Source organism: Anser cygnoides, chromosome 2, assembly GCF_040182565.1.
Source record: "Anser cygnoides isolate HZ-2024a breed goose chromosome 2, Taihu_goose_T2T_genome, whole genome shotgun sequence".
NCBI classification, from domain to species: domain Eukaryota; kingdom Metazoa; phylum Chordata; class Aves; order Anseriformes; family Anatidae; genus Anser; species Anser cygnoides.
In genome coordinates this window covers 146,908,353-146,934,741 of record NC_089874.1, presented here as the reverse complement: position 1 = coordinate 146,934,741, position 26,389 = coordinate 146,908,353, and the positions used below count along the sequence as shown (strand labels likewise).

Here is a 26,389-nt window from a genome sequence, read left to right as displayed (position 1 = left end):
TCTTCCACTTCCATATATTCTTTCCCAATTCTATTGTTATTTCTCATAATATTTTGGGGCCAAGAAAAGTAACAGGTGATTTAAAATATATTTTCAGAAAGATCATAAAAATATGTCCTTTTTCAAACACTTATTAGAACCCCAGTGTAACATGGCAGTAGCATGAGCTGTCAATGACTCAATAGTTATCCATCAAAATTACTTCCACACCTCAAGCACATTCTTAGTTCACACTTATAACAATAATTAAAGACCATTTATTATAGACATGGGTATTAAAAATTATTGTGCATAGGCCTTCTGTCATTTTTGTATATATGAATATTTGCGGAACTTTTGCTATTTTCATAAAGAAAGAGTATGTATGCTTAATTTATAGGTGGAGAAATATGTTTCTTTTCTAACAATATGGTTGAATTTTGCTGTAATTGAAATACTCATTGTATTCTTTAAATAGAGCTGAAATTTTCATCCTTCAAGCATTAAATATGCATATTGAAGTTTAGATTACAGGATATAAAATAAAATTGTGCTCCTGAAGGTTGCATTTTTCATTAAAAATTGGTTTATACCTTTGATCCAGCATTATGCCACTTGAGCCAGATGTCAGGTGTAAATTATGTTCTGCACCTTTACTGCATTTATTCAACAAAGTGCAGTTATTCAGTTGCTATTTGAAGACAATTGTATTGCATGAAATACAATTATGTTGCCCTTTGACTATATCTTAATCAAAATGTAATACAATTATTCAGTATTGTATTAAATATGTAACAACTGCATAAATAAGTGAAATGACAGTATTTTGAGGAGGTCAGCAGAGTGATACCAGAGATGATACCTTAAAATTATTATAATTTTGCGTTTCATGAAGTAAGCCTGGGTTAATTGCAATAATTTATTGTAAGATATTCTAAAGTTAAATAAAATTATTAATTTGAAATCGTCTTTTTCTTATAGTGCTGAAAACTTTATTTACAGGCATTTCTCAGGTCATTTCTGTATTTTTAAAATACATTTGCTTATTTTATTTCCTAGGTCATACAGATAAATTTTGAAGAATTTGATCTGGAGATTGGCTATGACACACTGACAATTGGTGATGGAGGAGAAGTGGGTGATCCTAAAACTGTGCTTCAAGTGTAAGTCTTTTGTATTTACAGTTTATATACATTACAGAATATCATTAATGTGAATTTTGATGAGAGTTAATAGTGATTACAGTCAGTTGAATCCCAACAAAAAATAATTTTACTGAGATTCTGAAAAGTGATTGAAGGTGACGTGGTGGTTAAGTACATTTGGTAGTTTCACCTTGATTGACAGCTAAACTCCACCACAGCTGTTTTCTCACGGGCTGTCCTGAAACTAAGAGGGGGAGAAAATATGATAAAAAAGGGCATAAGGGTTGAGATATGGACAGGGAGATTGCTCAGCAATTACCATCATGGGCAAAGCAAGCTCAGTGCAGGGAGATTAATATCATTGATTGCCTTTTACTAACAGACAAGAACAGTGAGAAACTAAAACAAACCAAAAACACCTTCCCTACCATCCACCCTCTTCTGTGTCTTCCACCTGAGCGGCCCAGGGGAACAGGGGTTGTGTTCAGTCCAGAACACTCACTCGACCAACCTCGTTGCCTTCTATGATGGCATCACCAGCTGGGTAGATGGGGGGAGAGCAGTGGATGTCAACTACTTTGACTTTAGCAAGGCTTTCGATACTGTCTCCCATGACATCCTGATAGCAAAGCTGAGAAAGTGTGGGATAGAGGAGTGGACAGTAAGGTGGGTTGAGAACTGGCTGACTGGCCGGGCTCAAAGGGTGGTGATCAGCGGCGCAGAGTCCGGCTGGAGACCTGTGACTAGCGGTGTTCCCCAGGGGTTGGTGCTGGGTCTGGTCTTGTTCAACATCTTCATCGATGACCTTGATGAGGGAATAATGTCTGCCCTCAGCAAGTACACCGATGACACAAAGCTGGGAGGAGTGACTGACACGCCAGAAGGCTGTGCTGCCATTCAGTGAGACCTGGACATGCTGGAAAGATGGGCAGGAAGAAACCAAATGAGGTTTAATAAGAGCAAGTGTAGAGTCCTGCACCTGGGAAGGAACAACTCAACATATCAGTACAGGCTGGGGGATGACCTGCTGGAGAGGAGCTCTGAGGAGAGGGACCTGGGGGTCCTGGTGGACGACAGGTTGACCATGAGCCAGCAGTGTGCCCTCGTGGCCAAGAGGGCCAATGGGATCCTGGCGTGCATGAAAAGGAGCATGGCCAGCAGGTCAAGGGAGGTGATCCTCCCCCTCTACTCTGCCCTGGTCAGGCCTCACCTGGAGTACTGTGTCCAGTTCTGGGCTCCCCGGTACAAAAAAGACAGGGATCTCCTGGAAAGAGTCCAGCGGAGGGCCACAAAGATGATACAGGTCCTGGAGCATCTTCCCTGTGAGGAAAGGCTGAGAGACCTGGGTCTGTTCAGCCTGGAGAAAAGAAGGCTGAGAGGGGATCTTATCAATGTGTATAAATATCTGAGGTGTGGCAGACAGAGGGATTTGGCCAACCTCTTTTCAATGGTTTGTGGGGACAGGACAAGGGGTAATGGCCACAAGATAGAGCACAGGAAGTTCCGTACCAACATGCAAAAGAACTTCTTCATGGTGAGGGTGATGGAGCACTGGAACAGGCTGCCCAGGGAGGTTGTGGAGTCTCCTTCTCTGGAGGTATTCAAGGCCTGTCTGGATGCCTACCTGGGCAGCCTGCTCTAAGGAACCTGCTTTGGCAGGGGGGTTGGACCCGATGATCTTTTGAGGTCCCTTCCAACCCCTTCAATTCTGTGATTCTGTGATTCTAAATAATATTTATTTCTTATTTTTCAATAAACTGGCCTCTCAGTCAGTACCTTATGTTCATCAGTTCTATAGATGAATTTCAAACAAGTTAAAAGCTGAAACAGCAGGTCACGTAACAGAAGCAGGTGTGCTAAATGTTTACTACAAAATGTATTTAGTAATAATAATAATAATAATAAAAGAATGACAACTGTAGGATTCCTTAGAGTGACAGCCCTTGCAGTATATCAAATGGAAATTTATTCAAACTATTTGTATATATTGTAGCTTTACATAACAAAAAATTGTTTGTTTTGAATATTCAGGAGCCAGTTTACCTTCATTTTTTCTTTCCTAATTTCATCTAATTAATATTGTTCATCACAAAACTTTGAGCAGAAAATACATTTGTTTCAGGATTTACAGATTTTCATCATGAATTCCCTTTTATCCTTCAGAAAATAAACCATCTGACCTTCCATTTTTTATTGATTTCTGTACTTTTTCTGTTCCTTCAGTGTCATGAAGAGACCAGTATTTGGACAGGCATTTCAGGAGCAAATTCTTTAGGATAGTGTAAAGTTTCTTCATAGGATTTTAGATGTGCTAATTGTTATTAACAATAATTTTGAGAAGTGGGGAACTACTGTAATTTCTATTTTATAAACAGGGTAACAGAACCAAGCCATCAAAATATATTTCTTAAAGTGCTATAATTCAATATGACATAATCTTAGACTACTAAACTCTATTCTTAGATGCCTAAACAATATTGACTATCATATCAGGTGGAAAGCATTTTTACTAAGCAGCAATTCACCAAATCTTACTAGCATTTAACTGAAGTATTGATATTTAAATTAAATTAACACAATGACTCACAGTACAAAAATATTTTAAATTTTGATGAATGTAGTAAATTTTATTTAATTAAAGGTCCAATTTTATTTCATTAATGATATTTTATAGAAGTATGTCTGATGATGAGACCCATGTTGGGGAAAAATGATGGAGCTGCAGAATTAAACTTGTAATCCATACAAAGGAATTCTAAATAATTTTATTTTATTAAAGAGTTATTTAGAATTGGCAAGTATTAACATGTAAGTGAATCTGTTCTGTAGATAACTAGAGAAATATTTTTTTAAGAATAATTACTATGAGGATCCTGTAGAAGGCAGAAAGTCCCCCAGTTATATATATATATATAAATATTAAATAGCAGTGTAAAATCAGTCATTCAGTCACATGTATTGTTTTCATTTGCTAGTGGATTGCTCACTGGTTATTCTGTGATCAGGACTATCAAAGTTGAGCTTATTAGGTTAAAAATACTTTAAAAAATTACATAGAAGATGGAGCATAATTAGGTTCTTAAAAAAGCTTGTAAATATTTTCTCCCCTGAGCCAGTCACACTTTGCTTGAGATATGATGCACAGCAAATAAATCAGATATTATAGATTTACTTTTAGATTGTAAATTTTAAAACAATGATTTTTCCTCCAGCAAATTGCTGAAGAACATTGGTTTGAATATGTCTGTTTTTTCATTTGGCATTTGAATAGAATTATGCTTCCTAACTTGAGAATTGCAGTCCTGGTGATTTCAGGACTTCCACTAGTATGTAGGAAAGGTAGTCTTGAAGAGGGAAAGGGGGAAAACACCTTGCTGAGTGTCATAACTATTGTTAAACTGTATAATAAAAAGGAAGGCATCATAACAAAATTTATCCATTTATGTTGTTGACAGTGTTCACTGCTCAGCTTTTGAAAGAGGTTTAAGAACCTACATCCATGAGAGGTCTCCACAGTAGAGGAAGTCTATATATATATATATACCGCATAATGGTATTTTTTTTCTTGATCTTACCGATGGCCCCCAAATCTTCCCAAATATTGTACAGGGATCACTAAGCACTTAATACAGAACTCTGTAGGATACTTCACAGGTCTTGCAGGTGCAGAAATAACAGATAACCCGTGTCTCTCTGGAATCAGAGATGAAGGGCAGGAGACATCCTATGTATAAAATGCCATTAAAACTCTACATCTGCCCCCCCCCCCCCCCCCCCCCCCCCCAAAAAAAAAAAAAAAAGGAAAGTCCAAGTTGTATCCTTTTACTAAAAAGAGATCGTTACTTGAACGTTTATTACTGTAACGCTTTTATGAACGCACCTTTTCTGTTCAAGCTGTGTTTACTTAGATGCCTGTCTCAGACGCTCACACCTGTCTTGCAGAAAGTCGTTCCCTCATTGAGAAGTTTCTCTGCTTATTAGCAACTCAGTTGATGCTGAAGAGCTATAGGAATTTATAGCTGTTAAGAATTTGACAATTATTTTTCAAAATGTGTAACTTAAAATACTGATGTAAAAGAGCAAGGACAAGTGATTTCTGTGTTCTCTTTTTTGATTATTTTCAGAAAATGCATTTACAAATTGTATTTTTATCCCATGTACTATGTCATTGAAAAATATGGTTTCTAAAATAAATGTATATTAAAAAATATGCATTTATAATTTACTTCAGAAAATAGAAATAATAAAGTTTTGCTTTTTTTTTTTTTTGTAATAGGAATTCTGTCTGACACAACAAAGAGATTAATATGCCCAATGGTCTTAATATTCACCAAGTCTGCTGTCAGTCACCATTGACAGTTACAAAACTCTGCTAGCTGTTACAACAGTGTTGTTTCTGAGTAACATCCTGTTAATCTTTCAATTTGGCAAAGTCTGAAACCACTTTCCCTTAGTGTGGGAATGAGCAGTTAGTATATCATTTTGGCCATGCAGTTACTTGTTTGATTCTGGCAAGAGTCTTTGTAGTAGCTCCATCTGTGAACACAGATGTGGGGATTTGACAGGAGTTTCTCCCACAGCAGAGCATTTTATAAAGAAGCAAACTAAAAAAGATCAGAGGGGAGAAGTAAAATTAACTGCAAGATATATTTTAAATAGTCCATTTTAAGTTTCAGCTAGTTTTAAAAATGATTAGAACTGGGGAAAAAAAAGAAACAGTTTTCACTCTTATACAGTCTTGTACTTGTGATTCATTTTCCAAGAATGGAAAATGTATTGCTACTTTTCAACATTCTGTTTTAGCTGATAAACTTTTACCAAATTTCAGGCAAAATTTTGTGAAAACATCAAACTGCAAGTTTCAGAATATGTCTTTTTTACTATTACGTTATGTCATTCAGCAAAGAGGATACACATTTAGAATTGCATTGAAATTCGAACCTTGAAACTATCAAATCTGTAGTCATTGGATCATTGAGGATTGTATTGGCTCACTTGGTGTGAACTGACCATGATGAATTAAAAAAAAAAAAAGTCCATAAAAATTAGTTACTTAAAATCCTTCTATCTTGGGTCTAAACTTACAAAAAGCAAAAAATAATCTGGTTATTTAATACTTAACGTATTTTTTATTGTAATTGTACTCGATTGCTACTGGTATGGTGGAAGTCCTTTGAGACTGTTATTAAGGTTTCCTTCTTGGCTTTTACATCTGTTTTTGTTTGTTTGTTTGTTTGTTTTCTGCCTGTAGGTTAACTGGGAGCTTTGTACCAGACCTAATTGTGAGCATGAGTAATCAGATGTGGTTGCATCTTCAAACAGATGAAAGTGTGGGCTCAATCGGTTTCAAGGTTAATTACAAAGGTAACAATGTATTATTAGATGTAGTTTTAAGTGTATACCAAAATTAATATTTTGAAATGTTTTTATTTCATATTTTTCTTTTTTATCTTCATTCTGTTCCCAGTTCTGTTGGTTTTCAAAACAAGAAAATGCAAATTGTGGACAAATATACAAAAAAACAATACTTTTTCTCTCTTTAAAAGTCTTATGTCACATGAAATTGCTTTTTATTTACTTTTTATTAAATGTGTTATAACAGAAACTGAATTTTTGGCATATAGATTAACATTTTTGTGTTATTTCATGTTGAAAAGATAAAAATGAAATGATGATATGACTATTTAATGCTAAATGCACAAATAAAGCATATAATACCTTTGTGGTTTTGAAACATTCATTATGCCTACTACAGTAGGGGGAAAAAAAAAAAAAAAAAGAAAAAAAAACCACAGAAGCCAGAAATTGGAATTACTTAAAAGTTTTGGGACAAGACAAAGAAAAAATGACCTAATATTGTTGTTCCTTATTGTTTTAAAGAAGTGAGGGATCTTTAACACAAAACATTAAACAGCTGTTGCTATTTAATTCTTCTGGGAGAATGAATAATTTTCATATATCATGAACAGCAGAAGAAGCCAAAAACATAAGAATAACATACTTGAACACTTCTGAATTATTATAGAATAGTTACATTTATTATTTTAATATCAAATTTGACATAGTTGCATGTGTTTCTTGAAACAAATTTTAAAGTTACAAGGTCCTTTCCTGCTGCCAAAAAGCAATAGAGTGTGTGATAATTATTCTCCATAAGGGAAGACAGAAAAGCCAGAAGCTGAACCAAATAAACAACAATAATTATGAATAATTTGGAGAACAGGGAGAAGGACTGAGGTTCATCATTCTGTGACAGGAATAGAATTATGAGAAGCAGGAGGTTAAGGAACAGGGGGGAAGCTAGGTACATCAAAAGAATGAGAATGACAGATGGAATGGATAGGCATATCGGGAGTCAACCTGTAAAACATGAGTTGCTCTTTCTTTATGTCCCCAAGCTTCTTTTGGCTGTTGGCATGTATTTTTGTTAATATGAAAAAACCTTGAACCATAACAAAATGGAAATGGAATCTTTATGTATCAGAGCTTGAAATATTTTGCAGAGCTCCAGTACTTCTTGACTTTATTTACGTGATTTTTTTTAAATAAAATTAGTTTTACTTGCAGCAATTTTAGTTTTCAGGGGGCAAAGGATTATTGTTTAGTGTCTTAAAATGTGTACTATATCTTGTTTTATTCATGAGCTATTTTTAATTCTTATAAACACTCGTTTCGCAAAAATAAAATTGATTGAATATGAGTATGTAGAGGGGGACAGTAATGGTGACTATTCTCAATTTCATCTCCATATAATCAATTTTAATTGCATGTACACTTAAACATTGAGTCTGTATTTATCTATTTTCTTATGCTGATACTTTATACTAGGTAACTAAATAGCATGTGAATGCACCAAGCTTTCAACAAATAGATGTTGTTTTTGCTTTGTTTTTGTTGTTGTTTTTTAATCTAGATTACAGGGTAAGATTTTTGTATCAGTTTCCTTTGCATTTATTGTTGAGAAGGTGTTTCATTAAAGATGCCAAGAAACAGTCAATGTTCCCTTTCATAAAATATTTTTGAAGTCCTTTCTGATAGTGATGGTAGACTCTGAATAGAGAAATTGAAACAGATAATATAACATGTAACAGACAAGAAGCAGTTTTGCAATTACAGAAATTTTTGAAGTTATGAATTGAAAGCCAAATCAGAGATTCATTCAAGCATATGACGTATCACTGCCTTCTGTACTAATAAATAAATAAATAAAATTGCAAAGACTTTCAAAAATGTTTGCAACTACTTAACAAAACTTTTTTTCTAAGTTTCAGGGTTGAAGGACGTTTTAGTTTAAATGACTATATAAATTACTAAGAACGCATGCCCAATTTGCTTGTATTTCTCTTTAATGGACTAGATGAAATAACGTTCCTAGAGCTTGGCTCCTTCTGTCTCACAATTTCCACTACACACACAGACACCTTAACTATAGCTAATACTGTATCTATTTTTATATATTATATATTTAGATCTTGTAAGATTCTGCTTACATAAGAGGTACAAATACATTAGCATTTTAGATTAGATCCAGCAATTTGTTTTGAAGTGAGTCTTCTAATCACTCCCCTTGCTTCAATTTTCACGATGGAGCAATCTTGAAAGGCACCAGGTAGATTTCTTTGAGGCAGTTCACAGAATGCACTTGAATAACATTCATGATATATAATAGCTGCATTTAATCTGCAGGTCCTAATAAAGCTTGTCCAAAGTAAAAACACAAAAACAGAGTGCAATTTTATAGATTATATTGACACTATATCTTCTGTTAATTCACTCTACAATCTTGTTTCTGTTGGAGCTAATTACTTGATAATGTACTCACTAATAGCCAGAATAATTTCCCACTGAAATGTCTTGATGCCTAAATATCTGCTTCTGTGAATCTTGAAACTCAACTAACTTCAGAGGTAGCAGAGATGTGCCTGCCTCATGCCATCAAAATTCATTTTGACATTCATTTGAGACATTTTTCCATCCAGTTGATATTTATGTCTGAGTCTGGGAGGATTTTCAAGAATATAAATTGTTCTAAGTCCTGTGTGGAATATGAGAGGAGGAACAAAGAGTTGTGGAATGTCATTACCCAGTGCTTTTTACACACTGTCCTCCAAAATGGTCCTTTCGCACTTACCTAGGGTGCGAAATAGAAGGTCAAATCCTTTCTGACTGTAATAATATGTAATGTATGATACTGTTTTTAATAATGAAAAATAGAAAAGTAAGTTCTTGAGTACTTCTGCATTCTCTAATACAGTAGATTTTCAGCTGAAGAATTCTTTGAAATTCATGTTATTACAGAAAGACAATTTGTTCTCTTTTGCCTATCTGCCATTTGAGAGAATCCAGAAAGTATTCATGAAATAATAATCTTTGACCTTTTCTAGATTAAGACGTGTATGTGGTCATTATATGCTTTTAATACCTAGATCTCATTAGAATCTTTGAAAAATGAAATAGAGATTAAAACATTTAAGAAAGAGTAATATTTTAAAGTAAATGTGTGTTGGTGGTTTCTTTTGGCTTTTTTTTTTTTTAATTCATATTCAAGTATCCCACTAAAAAACAAACAACCACCAACAACAACTACAAAAAACACCTCCTTAGGTAAATAATAAATATCAGAAATGGGCAGGAGAGAACCACAAGCTCAGATTCATTATAGAGATTTTTTTTCTATTTTTCTGTTCTCTTGCTGTTGTGTAATGTGTTTTTGTGTTTAAAATGTTGGCGTAGATTTTGTGGTTTATGTGAAAGTATGGAATATTTAGCATTCTGAAATTGTAAGTTCATTATTTCAAAGTCATAATTTTCACGATTCCATGACAATCATAGTCCTTCCATTATATATGAGTTTTGACTATTATGCTAATACTATTACCAAATAAAACAAGTAAATATTTTTAGGCTTTCCAAATCACTGTTATGAAAGGAAACTACAAATTAATGATTATTACTGGCAAGTTAAATGAATAGTTTACATCATTCAATATTTCAGGAAATTATGCAATTTCAGGAAAAGGGCAGCAAGCTGGCCAGACTCGTTAAGAGGGCTTTAAACTAGATTCCGTGGGGAAAGGGGATGCACCTGTAAGTGACTCAAAAGAACCCCTGAATGGAAATATCTTTAACAGCAGGGGAACACCTGTGAATTGCCCCATAGGAATTAGGAAGGACACCTCTAAAAAGACAGTGCAGCCCACAGCCCAACTGAAGTGCCTCTACACCAATGCACACAGCATGGGAAACAAGCAGGAGGAGTTGGAAGCCACAGTGCAATTAAAAAACTTTGATCTAATTGCTATCACGGAAACATGGTGGGACAAATCACACAGCTGGAATATTGGAATGGAGGGCTACGATCTTTACAGGAGAGACGGGCAGGAAAGAAGGGTGGGGGTGTTCCCCTCTATGTTAAGAAATCAAATGATTATGAAGAATTCCCTCTGAGAAACAGACAAGAGCAGGTTGAGAGCCTGTGGCTAAAAATTAAGGACCAGACCAACAAAGGAGATCTTGCGGTTGGGGTCTACTACAAGTCACCTGATCAAGAGGAGCCTGTTGATGAGGCCTTCTTGCTCCAACTACAGGTAGCATTGTGCTCACAGGCTCTCATCCTTCTGGGGGATTTCAACCACACAGATGTTTGCTGGGAAAGCTACACAGCACACAATAAGCAATCCAGGAGACTCCCGGAGTCCATTGAGGACTACTTCCTCTTCCAGGTATTAGACAAACCAACCAGAGGAGAAGTGTTACTGGACCTGGTGGTCACCAATGCAGAAGAGCTCTTTAAGAGTTTAAGACTGGAGAAAGCCTGGGTTGCAGTGACCATGCCCTGGCTGAGTTTGTGATCTCGAGGGAAATGGGCCTGGCTAAGAGCAAATTCAGGACCCTGCACTTCAGAAGAGCCAGCTTCCACCTGTTCAAAGAATTAGTGGGTGAGATCCCATGGGACATGGTCCTTAGGGACTGAGGATCTGATCAGAGCTGCCTACTCTTTAAATATATTTTCCGTGGAGCGCAAGAGCTCTCGATTCCCATATGTAATAAATGATTCCGGGAAGGTAGGAAACATGCATGGTTGAATAAGGATCTGCTGGTCAAACTTAGGCAAAAGACGGAAATGCACAGATGGTGGAAACAGGGACACATACTCTGGGAAGAGTACAGAAACACTGTTCGGATGTGCACAGATGGGATCAGGAAAGCCAAGGCACTGACAGAACTAAATTTGTCGAGGAATGCAAAGAATAACAAGAAGGAATTCTACAGGTATATTGGCTGCAAAAGAAAGACTAGGGATAGTGTATCGCCTTTAACAAATGAAGATGGAGGGCTGGTAACAACAGACATGGAGAAGGCAGAGGTACTTAACATCTTTTTCTCGGTCTTCACTAGTGGTAAAGCTTCCCACACTTCTTAAGTCTCCAAACCTCTAGGTGGGGCTGGGGGAGCAGATTCCCTCCCACTGTAAGCAAAGAGCAACTTTGGAACCTTTTGATGCAATTTAACAACTACAAGTCTATGGGGCCTGATGACATGCATCCCAGGGTCCTGAGGGAATTGGCTGATGTAGTTGCCAAGCCTCTCTCCATCATTCTTGAAAAGTCCTGGCAGTCAGGTGAAGTCCCCGGTGACTGGAAAAAGGGAAACATCACTCCCATTTTTAAAAAGGCTAGAAAGGAAGATCTGGGGAACAACAGACTGGTGAGCCTCACCTCTACACGTGGCAAGATCATGGAATGAATCCTCCTGGAAGCAATGTTAAGGCACATGCAGGACAAGTAGGTGATCTGGGACAGCTAGCTTGGTTTCACCGAGGGTAAATCGTGCCTGACCAATCTGGTGGCCTTCTATGATGGAGTGACTGTATCAGTCAACAAGGGAAGACTGACCCATGTTATCTTCTGTAAGGCCTTTGACACGATACCACACTACATCCTGATTTCCAAATTGGAAAGTTATGGAATTGAAGGGTGGACAATCTGGTGGAATTGGCTCAATGGCCACACCCAGAGAGTAGTGGTCAATGGTTGTATGTCCAGGTAGAGACTGGTGATGAGCGGTGTCTCTCAGGGGTCTGTCTTGGGGCCGGTGCTTTTCAGTATCTTCATCAATGACACAGACGGTGGGATTGAGTGCAAGTTTGCAGATGACACCAAGCTGAGTGGTACATTTGGTACCAAACAAGGAAGAGATGCTATTAAAAGGGACTTGGACAGGCTGGAGAAGTAGGCCCATGTGATCCGCATGAGGTTCAACAAGTCCAAGGGCAAGGTGCTGCACCTGGGCTGGGGCAATCCCAGACAGGAGTACAGACTGGGAGAAGAACTCACTGAGAGCAGAAAAGGACTCGGGGGTTCTGGTGGACGAAAGGCTTGACATGAGCCAGCAGTTGCATCATGGGCTGCATCAGAAGGGGTGTGACCAGCAGGTTGAGGGAAGTGATTGTGCCCCTCTACTCTGCCCTCGTGAGGCCCCACCTGGAGTACTACATCCAAGTTTCAGGCCCCCAGCACAAGAAAGATGTGGACCTGTTAGAAGGAATCCAGAGGAGGGCTACAAAGATGATTAGATGGCTGGAGCACCTTTCCTATGAAGAAAGGCTTGAGAGAGCTGGGGATGTTCAGCCTGGAAAAGAGAAGGCTCTGGGGAGACCTCATTGCAGCCTTTCAGTACTTAAAGGGATTTTGTAAAAAAGACGGAGAAGGACTCTACTTGGTTAGACAGTGATAGGACAAGAGGGAATTGTCTTAAACTAAAAGAGGATAGATTTAGACTAGACATTAGGAGGAAATTCTTCACTGTAAGGGTAGTGAGGCACTGGCACTGGTTGCCCAGAGAAGTTGTGGATTCCCCATCCCTGGAGGTGTTCTAGGCCAGGCTGGATGGGGCCTTGGTCAACCTGATCTATTGGGTGGCATCCCTGTCTATGGCAGGGGTGTTGGAGTTAGATGATCTTAAGGTCCCTTCCAACCCGAGTGATTCTATGATTCTGCAATTCTATGATGCCATTTAATCACTTCCTAAAGCCATGCTGAAGAGGAAAGAAGTTTCCATCAGAATAAAAATGGAGAAACAGGCAGTTTCCAACATATTTAACACTGGAACTAAAAGTTGTACATCTAGAATTGAGGAAAAAGTAGCTATACTGCAAAACAGCTTCCTTTTATAACTTTGGGTATATCTGATTTTTTTTTATTTTTTAACTAGATATATGTTTTATCCACTTTTTCCAAAGACACTTTTAACCATAGAATTTGTGGAAGTTCAGAATATAATAAATAATGACAGTGATAGTTCATAGGAAAAAATATTTTAAGGAATGAAATCAAAGTCATGTGAACATATTCAAAACCATCCTGCATTAGCATAGTGTGCATAAGCTTCTGTTATTCCTCTCATGCATAGGACACTATCCTCTTAGGGTTGAAATAAAAAAATGCGTATTTAAACCTCAGGGTAGTCTAGTTCTGTCAGGTCCTTATACCACACCCTCAGGTTCTGAGCAGTGGTCAGATGTGAGTGATTTCTAAATTTTTATTTATTTATGTATTTGTTCGTTTTATTTTTCTCAAGGTAACTGACCTCACACTAATAAAAACTCTTGAATCAAGTAGGATCTTTTCATATCTCTGCCTTTTATCTTCTATCTGCACAAATTCTTTTTTTTTTTTTTTTTTTTTTTTTTTTAGTTTTGAGATATATCAGAGATACTGTAAATTTAATTGTATAAGAAAATAAAGGTTACTTAGACTGGAGTGTAATGATAAGGTTTACAATAGGCTCGTCTAAGATGTCAAGCTAGATAAGACTGAGGTAAAAAAGTGAATTTAAAGCGAAGTAGATTTCCTTATTTATTTTTCTGCATAGATGATCTAATTCTAGGGTTGGGATTTACACTCTGACACTCAGTATTTAAGAAGATTTTTCTTTTTAAAGCATAACTTTCATTCTGCTTGCCTGCATGGCTTCTGCGCCTCAGTGCTTGGGGTACTGTTGTAGCCTGGGGTAGCCTTCTGGAATTTGTCATCCACATTTCATCGTGTTTTCATAGCAGTAAACACCAAGTTGCAGACATCTGTGTATGGGTTTTCTTTTGTTTTTGTCACAGATGTTTTTCCAGGATTAACTGCCCAACAGCACTTGCTTTTCTGTTCATGACAGAACACTGAATAGTCTGCATTAGGTAGACAGCTTAATACAGTGTTAGTCCTCTAACTATGTTTGCAAACACATATTTCAGACGTGAAAAGCAAGATATGTTTACAATAATATGGGCTTTAGAAATGTCTCATCTGATTTCTACAAGTTATGAGAGTAGCCTGTCTCTTCATGTCTGTTCAACTAAAAATACAACTTTAATTATTTTTGTTCATATTATTTTAGACTATTTTCTAAATGTAAGTTACTAAACTCAGTGAGATTGTGTGGTCAGTTTCATTTTGTAGTTTTGTGTTTTACAAAACTTTGTTAAATACTACCTCATCCTTGTTTAATGATGAAGTAGGAAGTGAAACATTTGTACTTTCTGCACTTCAAAATCAGGAATTAAATCCATGTCAAACCTCGTGTTTCTGAACTGTTCAGTCTTACTCGTTTCAGTTTTTGTTCTCTTGTGTTGTTTCCACTCTTTAGATAATTTCTATTGCCTTTGTATCCACTCTCCCCTGTTTGTTGTCATGTGATTGTATGTGTTTTGTGGTGTGTTAACTAGATGGAGTTGTACCAATGATTTATTTAATCAAATTCTAATACCCTCCATTCTATTCCTTGTGCATCCTAACTGTATCCTGCAGAACGAATGACAAGCAGAGTTTCACATTAATGGCTAAAATCTCTGTGCTAATTGAATACAAACGATTTTGAATTTTCTAAGTCTCATGAATAGTTCAAATACTCAAATACAGATACTGCAGTATAGTCACAAAAAATTAGTACTTTACACTTTTAGTGTAACTCTACTAACCCATAGAAACTTCACAAATATAACACTTTTCTTTGTACCTGATTCAATTTTTGCTGAAAGTGTGTTATTCACAGGTGTTGCAATTCAATCTCATTCCTGTTTTGCATCTCTCTTGAATATACTAAGCAAAATGATATCCAGTACAGAAAACTGGGACATCTTCCTGGCTAGCTTTTTGCCAGCATGCGTTATTTTACTCTTTGCTCTTCCTGCCTGGTAGCTCACAAGTCTCACGGCAAGTTTTTTCAGTGGAGACCTACTCTGTCGGTATTATCCAAATGTTTTATTAATCTATTTATCTCAATGTATTGGACATAAAGTATCAGAGCTCCTGTTTGTAATCCCTACATTATAAAATACGTAAGAACAGTTGTACAAAGTCATACTAAATATCCTTTTATCCAAGTACTGCTTATGGAAAAGAGAACAAGTAATGATATAGTGTTGCTTCTTTGGAATTACTTCCTACGCTCCAACAATTTGTGGTACAGAGGCTTCCTAAGTCTAGTCAATTTATAATAAGTAGCTCTTGAATGCTTTTTCATCCAGGAGTTGTCTATTTTTCATCTGAAGCCCATGCACACTCTTAGTATTCCAATTTTTTTTATGCTGGAGAGGTTACAGTGCAGTAGTACCTTTTTGTTCATGTCGGTTTTACTAGCTTCATGTGATGCCTTTTGATTCTTTTTGTAGAATAGACTGTACTTAATCTACCATATCACTGCTTACTCAGTTTCGCAGGACCATTATTTCTTCACAGGTGGTTGTCAACAGTGCTACTCTGCATAAGCTAATACTATCAGCAAACTTGGTCATCTCATTAATCATCTTCTTTCCAGAATATTTATGGATAACATAAATAACGTCATATATGGATAATAATATGGATAACGTCAAACAGGATGCATAATACAGAAGTCCATTATTTGACTTCTTTACTCCAGAGGAAGCAACCATTTTACTGCTACCATCTGTTAAATATATTTTAAACAAGCATCCATCAAGCTTGCACCTAAGACAGAAATTCTAGTCTCTGTAAGAACCTGTCATAAGGTACTTCCGCAAATGCCCTTTGAAAGTGCAAATATTTTACTTAAACTGGATTTCTCTCAACTCTGTGCCTTCTAATCTCTCTGAAAGCCTTTGGAGGCTTGTAACGCAGGACCTTCCTTTAGAAAAGCCATGCTACTTTGTGGATATCTTTTTTATCCATATGTTAGTTCACAAGGGAAGACTGGCTGATGTCATCTATCTGGACTTCTCTAAGGCCCTGGAACTGTCTCACACAACATCCTGAACACTGTAGTGGAGAGAGATGGATTTGAAGGGAGACAGAGAGTTGTGGTCAATGGCTCTATGTTCAAGTGGAGGCCCATGACAAATAGTGTCCTTCAGGGGACTGTCTTGGGACCAGTGTTGTTTAATGTCTTTAACAGTGACATAGACAGTGGGATTGAGTGAATCCTCAGCAAGTATGCAGGCGACAGCAAGCTAACTGGTGCAGTTGGTACTGCAGAAGGAAGGGATGCCATCCAAAGGGACCTGGACAAGCTTGAGAAGGGGGCCCACAGAAACCTAATGAGGTTCAACAAATCCAAGTGCAAGGTGTTGCATCTGGGGCAGGGCAATCCCAGACATGAGTACAGAGTGGGTGAAGAGCTCATTGTGAGCAGCCCTGCAGAAAAGGACTTGGGAGTTCAATGGATGAAAAGTTTGACATGAGCCAGTGGTTATGTGCTTGCGGCCCAGAAGGCCAACTGCATCCTGGGCTGCATCAACAGAGGCATGGTCAGCAGGCTGAGGGAGGTGATTTTCCCCTTCTACTTTGCCTTTGTGAGGCCCCATCTGGAGTGCTGCATTCAGGTCTGGGGCCCCCGGCACAAGAAAGATATGGGCCTGTTACAGCTAGTCCAGAGGAGGGCCACAAAGGATGATCAGAATGCTGAAGCACTTCTCCTCTCTCTTTCCCCCTCCTCAAAGGGAAAGGGGATGAAAATACGATGGAAAGGGCTCAAGGGTTGAGATAAGGACAGGGAGATCACTCAACCATTATCGTCACAGGCAAAACAGACTCGCTGTAGGAAGATTAGAGAATTTTATTGCCTATTGCTGACAAGCTAGAGAAGTAAGAAACAAAGAAAACAAAACAAAAACACCTTCCCTCCGTCCACACTCTACTACATCCTTTCCCTGGGCGGTGCAGGGGAAAAGGGGAATGGGAGCTGCGGTCAGTCTGTAGCACTTTGTCTCTGCCACTCCTTCATGGTCCCTCTCTGCCCCTGCTCCACGTGGGGTCCCTCCCATGGGATGCCATCCTTCCCAAACTGAGCCTGTGTGGGCTTCCCATTGGCAGCAACTCTTCAAGAACTGCTCCACCATGGGTTTGTACCGCAGGATCCATTCATCAGGAGCAAACTGCTCCAGCATGGGTCCCCCACGGGCAGCAACTCCCCCCAGACCCCCTGCTCCTGCATGGACTCCTCTCCACGGGCTGCAGCTCCGGCCCCGGGGCCTGCTCCTGCGGGGGCTCTCCATGGGCCGCAGCCTCCTCCAGGCCACATCTACCTGCTCCACCAGGGGCTTCTCCACGGGCTGCAGCGTGGAGATCTGCTCCATGTGGGACCCATGGGCTGCAGGGGGACAGCCTGCTCCACTAGGGGCCTTTCCACAGGCCACAGGGGAACTTTTGCTCCATGCCTGGAGCACCTCCTGTCCTCCTTCTGCACTGACTTTGGTGTCTGCAGGGCTGTTTCTCACTCTTCTCTCCCAGCTACTATTGTGCAGCTGTTTTTTTTGTTTGTTTGTTTGTTTGTTTGTGGTGGTGGTGGTCGTGTTTTTTTCCCTGCTCTCACAGAGGCACAAACAACATCACTTACTGGCTTGGCTCTGGCCAGCAGCTGGTCCTTTTGGAGCCTGCTGAAACTGGCCCTTATCTAACATGGGGCAGCTTCTGGATTTTTCTCACAGAAGCCACCCCTGCAGCCTCATGCTACCAAAACCTTGCCACATAAACCCACTACAATTTATTATTAGAAAAGTTTCTGTGTTCTGCTGATAGGAAATTTACTGTCTGTAAGTGTTTTGCATTTGGGTTTCAATGAAAAGATTGATGTTGTTCTGACAACGTGCTGTCCACTCTTAGTCAGGACTATGAAGCTACTTGACTATGTGCATGTGTATTTAAACACATTTGTATACTTATAATCCAAGGAAATCTCAAATATTAGTATATAATCTATAATTTATAAATGTTTAAAAACATATACTTTACTATTTTATGCTTTATATAGAGACGGATTATAAATTGCATGAGATTTGATCATGAGACAATTTATGATCCTTTTCTACAACTTTCCTCATGTCATTGGAGAGCTGGGCGGAGAAATTATTATTTGAAGACAACTCCCATGACATTTTAATTTTGTTCAGTATAACTGTAGGTTACTCTAACTGCTTTACAATATGTAATGAAAAACATTCACAAAGGTTTGATTTCTAATACTACTTACAAGGAAGAGGGGGAGGACTTTCTCTGTCCTGACATTAGTCTGCTGAGCATTAATGAATACATTCTATTTGGAAAGGTCATCTTTTGCTATGTTGTTTAGTATTAGTTACTGCTTGAGCCAGGACACCAAGCTAAATGACAATTAGTCTGACTTATCCCCCTCAGCAATTCAATGTGTATTCAATTACATTCAATTCAATTGCCTTATGTATAAAACATATATGTTACAAGATAGAAATATTTACCTCTTTGGGGTGAAATTATATTTAAAGATGCTTGTTCATTTGTGGAAATTTATTTTTTTTCTTGTGAACATTTCTGGACTTTGTAGCTGGTAGTGTGACCCCACAGACAGGTAGTAAAACAATTCATGCATTTGGAAAAATCCTGCTGGGCACAGGGTAGAATTTGAAACCCCAGCATAATAGAATAGCAATTAGAAGCTGAAGAACTTTAAGAAGTTCCATTAATTCCAGGTTCTGTGCCTATATTTAGTAAGTCTTATTGATGTCTGTATGAATTCACCTCAGTACTGTCTGCTGCTAGCAAAGAACTCTTAGTTCAAGCCTGGTGCTTTCCTTTCCTTTTCATATTTTGCAACAGCGAGAATGTAATATACCCGATTAATCTCCTTTTATTACACTTATTCAAATCGAGTGGTTGAATGTCTCCCTTATGGTTGTGGTGTGTTTCTTGAAATGGTGAAGGGACTGCATGTGACAGCCTCTGGAGATGTCTCCTTTCAAAATGTTCACATGTATTTCCTGCTAAGGCAGCCTATGAAAGGGTGACAGAAGCAAGGCTTCCAGCTATCTATTGAGATAACGTCATGATATAGTTATTGATAAATTTCGTTAGCTCTTGGCATTTCATGGATCAGAGAGCTAGAAATGTATTTTACTTGCTTGGATGGAGAGTAAAGAAACATGTTTGGTTTTGCATACTTTAGTATGTATGATGGCTACAAGCAGTTAGGTACTATGTGTAAAACAGAATTTAAATTTAAAATGTGTTTATGAATGGAGTTTCTCAAAATATTTCCAGATGAAAAATCAGTATAACCAGAGTCCTGCAGTTCTCTTTCTTGGACTTATGAGTTTGCCATATTGCCAAGTGTTATGCCATGAGAGTGTTCTTTTTTAATAACCCAATCCATCAATAATTAATTTATGTAAGTGCAGTTATGCTGTAAAACTACTACATCAGCAGTGCCCATTCACCATGTATTTTCATGTTCTGAGAAACATCTGTTAATTGTGCTGTATTAGAATAGACTGTAATTTATATTTCTTGGCATTTTATTTTGGTTTGCTCTTGACTGACATTTTCTGTAACATGTTTCCAGACACATCTCTTGTGAGCTATAAAACTCTAGGTTCTTCAGGTTTGCCCAGTTATTGTGGTTTAACCCTGGTAGGCAGCTAAGCCCCACACAGCCATTCACTCAATTCCCACACAGTGGGATGGGGGAGAGAGTCAGAAGAGTAAAAGGGAGAAAACTCATGGGCTGAGAAAATGAGAGGTCAATAAGCGAAGCAAACGCTGTGTGTGCAAGCAAAGTGAAACAAGGAACTACTTCCCATTGGCAGGCAGATGTTCAGCCATTTCCAGGAAAGCAGCGCTTCAGCACACTTAACAGTTACTTGGGAAGAGAAACACCATTACTCCAAGGCCCCACTGCCTCCTCCTTTCTTTCTCACCTGCTTTTATTATGGAGCATGATGTCTCATGGTTTGGAATATCCCTGTGGTTAGTTTGTATCAGATGTCTTGTCTGTGTCCCCTCCCAGCTTTTTGCCTACCCCAGCCTACTTGCTGATGGGGCAGTGTGAGAAACAGAGAAGGCCTTGATGCTGTGCAAGCACTGCTCAGCAATAGATCACACATTTCAGTGCGTTATCAACACTGTTTTTTCATCACAAATACAAAACCATAGGACCATACAAGATACCATGAAGAAAATAAACTCTATCCCAGCCAAAACCAGGACAGTGAACTTCAGTAGGCATATAATAATCTATGGAAATTAGTAGATCATCTACTGGTAAAATTTTCTGAAACTGAACTGAAGCTCTTGGAAATAATCAGCACTACAAAGTGAGCCTATTCCAAATTTAAAGAAGTTTTTTAAATTGATACTAGGTGGATTTTTAGACATCTAGTACCTAACAGGAGCTTCAAATCCAGAAAGTGTATTCCAGAATTCTCTATATGGGAAGGTAAGCTGACAAAAAAAAGGATGTTGAGTGCTGTGCCATCCAAACCTAGCCAAAGGATGTGATAGAAGTATAACTTGCACTTCAGTGGAGCCTATTACCGCATTCAATCTAGTTACGAGCTCAAGGGAACATAATATAAGGAAAGCTAAGAATTCATGTTTTAACAGTCTAATATTAAGACTATCTAATTAGCACAGAGCAATATTATTAAGAATGCAGATATTGATGTACATGACCATCCTAAATATCTAATCCTTTTCCCAGAAATTGCTCTCACCCTCCCAGTGTCTCTTTGGGTCGTAATGTTAACATCTTTTGCCTTCCTCATGCAGAGTGGAGTAGGGAGGAGCGTTCTATCATTTGACAGCATCCCAAGGTCATTGCTTGCAGAAGTATAATGTTCATAGTGTAGCTGCTATCATTGAGTCTGCTTGGGCTACTATTCTTGCATACTTTCTTCAAACAGCCATCTTTTTCTTGATTCCCAGCTCCTGTTTTGAGTTTTCATAGTAGTCTTCCCCCATTCAGATGAACACAAGGGCTGTTGAATGCTTTGTAATGTCTACCAGCTTAGTCAGGGTTTAACTGTATATGTTGCAGAACTTCAGCTCAGACAGGATAAGAAATAGCCACTCTGTTAACAAACAATCATAATCTCAGCAGAAACCACTTAAATGCAGTACTGCCCAAGGCAAACCCAGCCAAACACCCAAGTCCTGCCCTGACAGGTCAAAGAGATGCCTGTGGTCATTTAATGGTAATGGGGCAGTAAATCGTATTTACTGGGCTACATAGTATGCCTAAAATAAGACGAAATATTTTCATAGATTGGGGTCCACAACCAAGAATTCTCTCCAGGTGAATGCTTAGGTGATGTTAAGAAACAGACTACATAAGTACATATATTTTGTTATGTAATGTCAAAGTGTCTGAATTAATTATGTGGAAAACAAATTATGTGGAAATGCTTCTAACACTACAGGGATGAAAAGCGGTATTTCCCATGTCGCAAGTGAAAGTGATAAGGGAAAGATCAGACAGGTGGCAAAGGTAACTATAATTAAAGAGAAATTAATATTTTTATAGATTAGTTTACAGTAGATGATACAAAAAATGAAAGCATTAACCGTGAGAAATTTCAAAAGGGGAAAGACTTCACTTGACTATCTGAGAAACAGTATTAAAAAAGCTTTTGATAGTAGCATAGTATCAGTAATGACGAAGAAAATGAAAGACAGCTTAGGAAATGCATTTTAAAATTTTAGCTGATTTTTAAGACAACATTTTTGTCTATGTTTTTTCATTTTCAGTGGTAAAAATAGCGTGCATAGTTCAGACTGAATATAGTCAGTTTCTTGTTGGCAAATCCTAGTTACTATCACAAATTACCTATTTTGGAGTTTATTTATTTCAGGGAACAGTAATGCGCTTTTATGTTGGAGATCTGTCCTCAAATCTAACATGTAAATGCTTGCTTTTTACTCTTTGAGCTTGTATTTCATGATGTAAAATGATCTTATTCTCTAACATTAAAAGTCATGAAAGATCAGAATAGATAATACTTAGTTTTGGTAATATTTGATTTTAATTTTTAATGTCTGGAACTGTTTTCGTTTTTGTCAAGTAAAAGCTATATTTCTTTGTTCGTGTTGTTGGAGGCTTGTATTTATAAGTTGGACTATCTCGCATCATTTTAATATTTTGTAAATGAATATAAGGTGCAGTTACTGTGGCATCCTGATAACTTAGAGGATAAAAGACATAGACACCCTGAACTTTCAGAGATATTCTTCTAAACAAACACTGTAATAAATACACATTTAGTTACAAAACAATACTTCATTGAGGAAATAAAATGTGTTCTTTAAGTCAGTATATAGTCAATATAAATTGACAATGAGTAGTGGGACTGTAGAATGTGATATTGTTCAGTGCAGATTAGAGTTACTTAACCTCTGCAGCTTCTAGCATTAATTTCACAAAATATATTGACAAAGAATAAGATTTAAGACAATGGCAAAGTTAAGTTTCCTCAGGATTTGACAAAAAAAATGTAAATTACAGCTGTTCTTCCTATTTTAATTGATGAAAATAGTAGCAGAATATTTCAAAATACAAAAGCACATATCATCTTCAGCTATTAGCTTTTGAACTTGTCAATAATATAACCTAAAACCATGCGTTAGTTTTGGACAGTTATCTTGAGGTTGCTTAAAATAGATACAAACATAATTGCTATAGGTTGCATACATTGCAATGGTTTTGAAGACCTGTTTTTAAATCCTCTAAGCTCATGTTGGCAGTGTGATGCTGAAAAAAAATAATAAATGTAATTAAATATAAATCTGAATTTTTACTATAAGAAGAATAAAATTGCTCTAGAATAACTGTTATGGCTGCCTTCCACGTGACATTTTTAGATGATATTTAAGTTCTAAAAGGTCATATACATTGGTCAAAACCATTGAGCACTGTGGCTGTCTAAAGACATTGTTTTGCAGTGCCAGCTTGTTTATTGAAACTTAATTTGCTACTGCTATTTTCACAACAAATTGCTAACTTTTCACCCGCACTCCAAATATCTATAGGCTTGTAAATATGCATGTTCAAATATGTACTTAAATATATAGGATAAATAGAGATATTAAATGAAAAATAATCCTGAAAATGTGTGTTGTGTCAGTGTGTCTGTAAGCTGGGAGAATGACTAATACTTGGACAGTAAGCAGTTGCTATCTGTTTTATTAACAAGTCCATCTCTATAGCTAACTTTTTATATCAGCGTAAAGGACATATGAAACCTGACAGCCCAGCCACAGGCTTCATAAAATGAAAGCATGAACACAATGTAATAAATAATAAATTACATTTGGCATAATGGTGTGGTGCATTGTTTTCTACTTTAGTACTGCATTAAAATGAGTAAAAGCTGCACATGGGAGAATTTAGGCCCTTGGCATAGATTTTGTCAAAATAAAAAATGTCTGTAAAATAGAACCACCAGAAATGAGTTACCTGAAAGCTTCAAGGCATCTTTTCTAAAACATCGTACTAACCAAATCACTTGATCTAGTGTGACATATGTAGAGTTATGTATAGTGTGCCAAGACAATTAAATCAATAATTATCTGGTTTTGAGAAAGATGGATGGCGGGTCAAATTTTATTCTATTTTCAACAATTTTAGTCCCCGCACCTATTAGTGATATATTACCCAGTCGGGATTTAAAGAAAGATTTCCAATGTCTTTTTCAAAATGCATTTATTTATTTATTTATTCCTTCTATATTTATTTATTTATTCCTTCTATTACTTTTAGGAGTATTTAGCAATGTAGGGTTTTGGTGTGTCTTATTTATTTATTTATTTATTTATTTTGGTGTTTTGTTTTCCTGTATGCATTTTTTTTTCCTATTATCTGAGACACTAGATCATGAAAATACACTGCCATTAAAATAAGATTCATTAAGTCCTGAAGTCTTCTGCTCTTTTCTTCATGGCCTTCTTATCTATTAGGTTATCTGTGATTGTGAACAATTGTATGTTGACTCTTCTTTCTTTGTCACCATGTTCATCATAGAAAAAACTCTAAAGCATTATACTGCCCATTGTAGACTTGTAGTTTTATGTTATCCAGAAATATTATATTTGCTTTGACAAACCTGACTCTCTCTTTGAGGAAATACTACATCATTTCTTGGATTTTAGAAGAAATGTTTAGCCATTAGTTTAATTCTGTGCAAGTTACAGTTAAAACAAACAAACAAACAAAAAAACAAACATAGAATATGTATCTTATATGGTAGAGGGAGAGAGAGGTAATGTATTTCTGCACAAACATTCTGTAAGTTAACCCATTGTCTTTGTTGTTTGTTGTAGCGTCCTTAACACTTTACCACTTGAAGGACATGCAGCTTCTCCTGAGTGGTACAGTTATTAATATATGCAAATAGGAAGAATAGGCTTTATTTGTAAATGGTATAAACATGAGGTTTTTACGTTCAAAAATAATTGGAAAAAAACACCAAAGTCTTGAGAATCTGTGTCTTCGGATCTGGACACTGCTAATATTTCTCTGATGTTATGATGTTTCTTTTTTTTCTTCTTTTTTTTTTTTTTTTTTCATATTTAGGAACTCCTGGTTTAGTGTAGTTTAATTATATAAAACTGAGATAAGAATCAGTATCAACTAATCTGTTCAGAAGTTGCTAAATTCAGAAAAGGATTTGCTGGACACTGAGGTAGGTCAGTGCCAACATACAAACTTGCTGCAATTAATTAGTTTTTAAATTTGGGGGATCTTTTTTCCTTATATGTCAAAGTTTGGTGTACAATTGGAATTAACACTTTTTCCAACTTACAATTACTGTTCAAGATTTATATTTTTGAAGAGAGAAATTGTTTGTTTGTTTTACTTGTGTTTTTGTTGTTGTTGTTTGTTTGTTTGTTCTTCCTTGTAATTAGCATGGTGTGTTGGTCTTTGCATCCTGTATCTTTTCTATAGCAATAATACTTACAAAAATATGCTTTCGGTATGTGTGTAGTTTGGGTGTTTTGTTTGTTTGTTTGTTTGTTAGTTAGTTAGTTAGTTTGTTTTTAAGGTTCTTAAGGAGACAGTCATAGAATGACTTGAGGGAAGGGTCCTGAAAAATCATCTAGTTCCAACACACTGCCGTGGGCAGGGATGCCACCCCCTAGATCAGGTTCTCCAGGGCCCCATCCAACCTGACCTTGAACACCTTCAGGGATGGGGCATCCACAGCTTCTCTGGGCAACCTGTGCCAGTGCCTTACCATGCTCTGAGTAAAGGACTTCTTCCTAATATGTAATCTAAATCTCCCCTCTTTTAGTTTAGAACCATTTCCCCTTGTCCTGTCATTATCTGCCTGTGGAAAAAAAAAAAAAAAAAAAAAAAAAAAAAAAGAAAGTCACTCTCCTCTCTTTCATAAGCCCCCTTTAGGTACTGAAAGGCCTCAATGAAGTCTCCCCAGAGTTTTCTCTTTTCCAGGCTGAACAACCCCAGCTTTCTCAGTCTTCATAGGAGAGATGCTTCAGGACTCTGATTGGCCTTTGTGGCCCCCGTCTGGACTATCTGTAACAGGTCCACATCCTCTTATGCTGGGGGCCCCAGACCTGGATGCACTACTCCTAATGGGGCCTCACAACAACTTGTAGGTACACAACATGTAATTTGAAGAATATAGGTAAAAAGGAAATGAAAACTACAAATATTTTTAAATATCAGGAGCAAAGTTTGCCAGATAAAGGCAAATGTAAAGGCCATTTGATTCTCAGTCTTAAGAAACACCCAAACCTCCTCAGGGCTCAGTTCCATTCAGTGGGTCTCAGGAGCTACGATTCTTTGAACACAGTGTCCTGATGAACATTGAAAAGGACACTGATAAAGTGATTCATAAATGACTTTACAATACATTCTTTTCTCCCATAAAACTGATACATGTAGAGATAACTTGGCAGTGTTCATTGTAAAGACCTACCAGCCCACCTCACTGCAGTACCTGTAAATAAAAATTACAAGTAGCAGATAAAACCATGGCATAGTTGCATGAA

At 37.3% G+C, this 26,389-nt stretch overlaps 1 protein-coding gene across 4 annotated transcripts in view; it reads left to right on the top strand.

Annotated features, from left to right (window-relative positions):
- Positions 1-26,389, top strand: part of CSMD3 (CUB and Sushi multiple domains 3) — a 712,079-nt gene that overhangs the window by 337,399 nt on the left and 348,291 nt on the right. For all 4 annotated transcript variants that reach the window (XM_066990669.1, XM_066990670.1, XM_066990673.1 and 1 more), the window contains 2 exons: positions 1,039-1,142; positions 6,376-6,488. In XM_066990669.1, the coding sequence (XP_066846770.1) occupies positions 1,039-1,142; positions 6,376-6,488 (217 nt within the window). The remainder of the gene's footprint in view (positions 1-1,038; positions 1,143-6,375; positions 6,489-26,389) is intronic.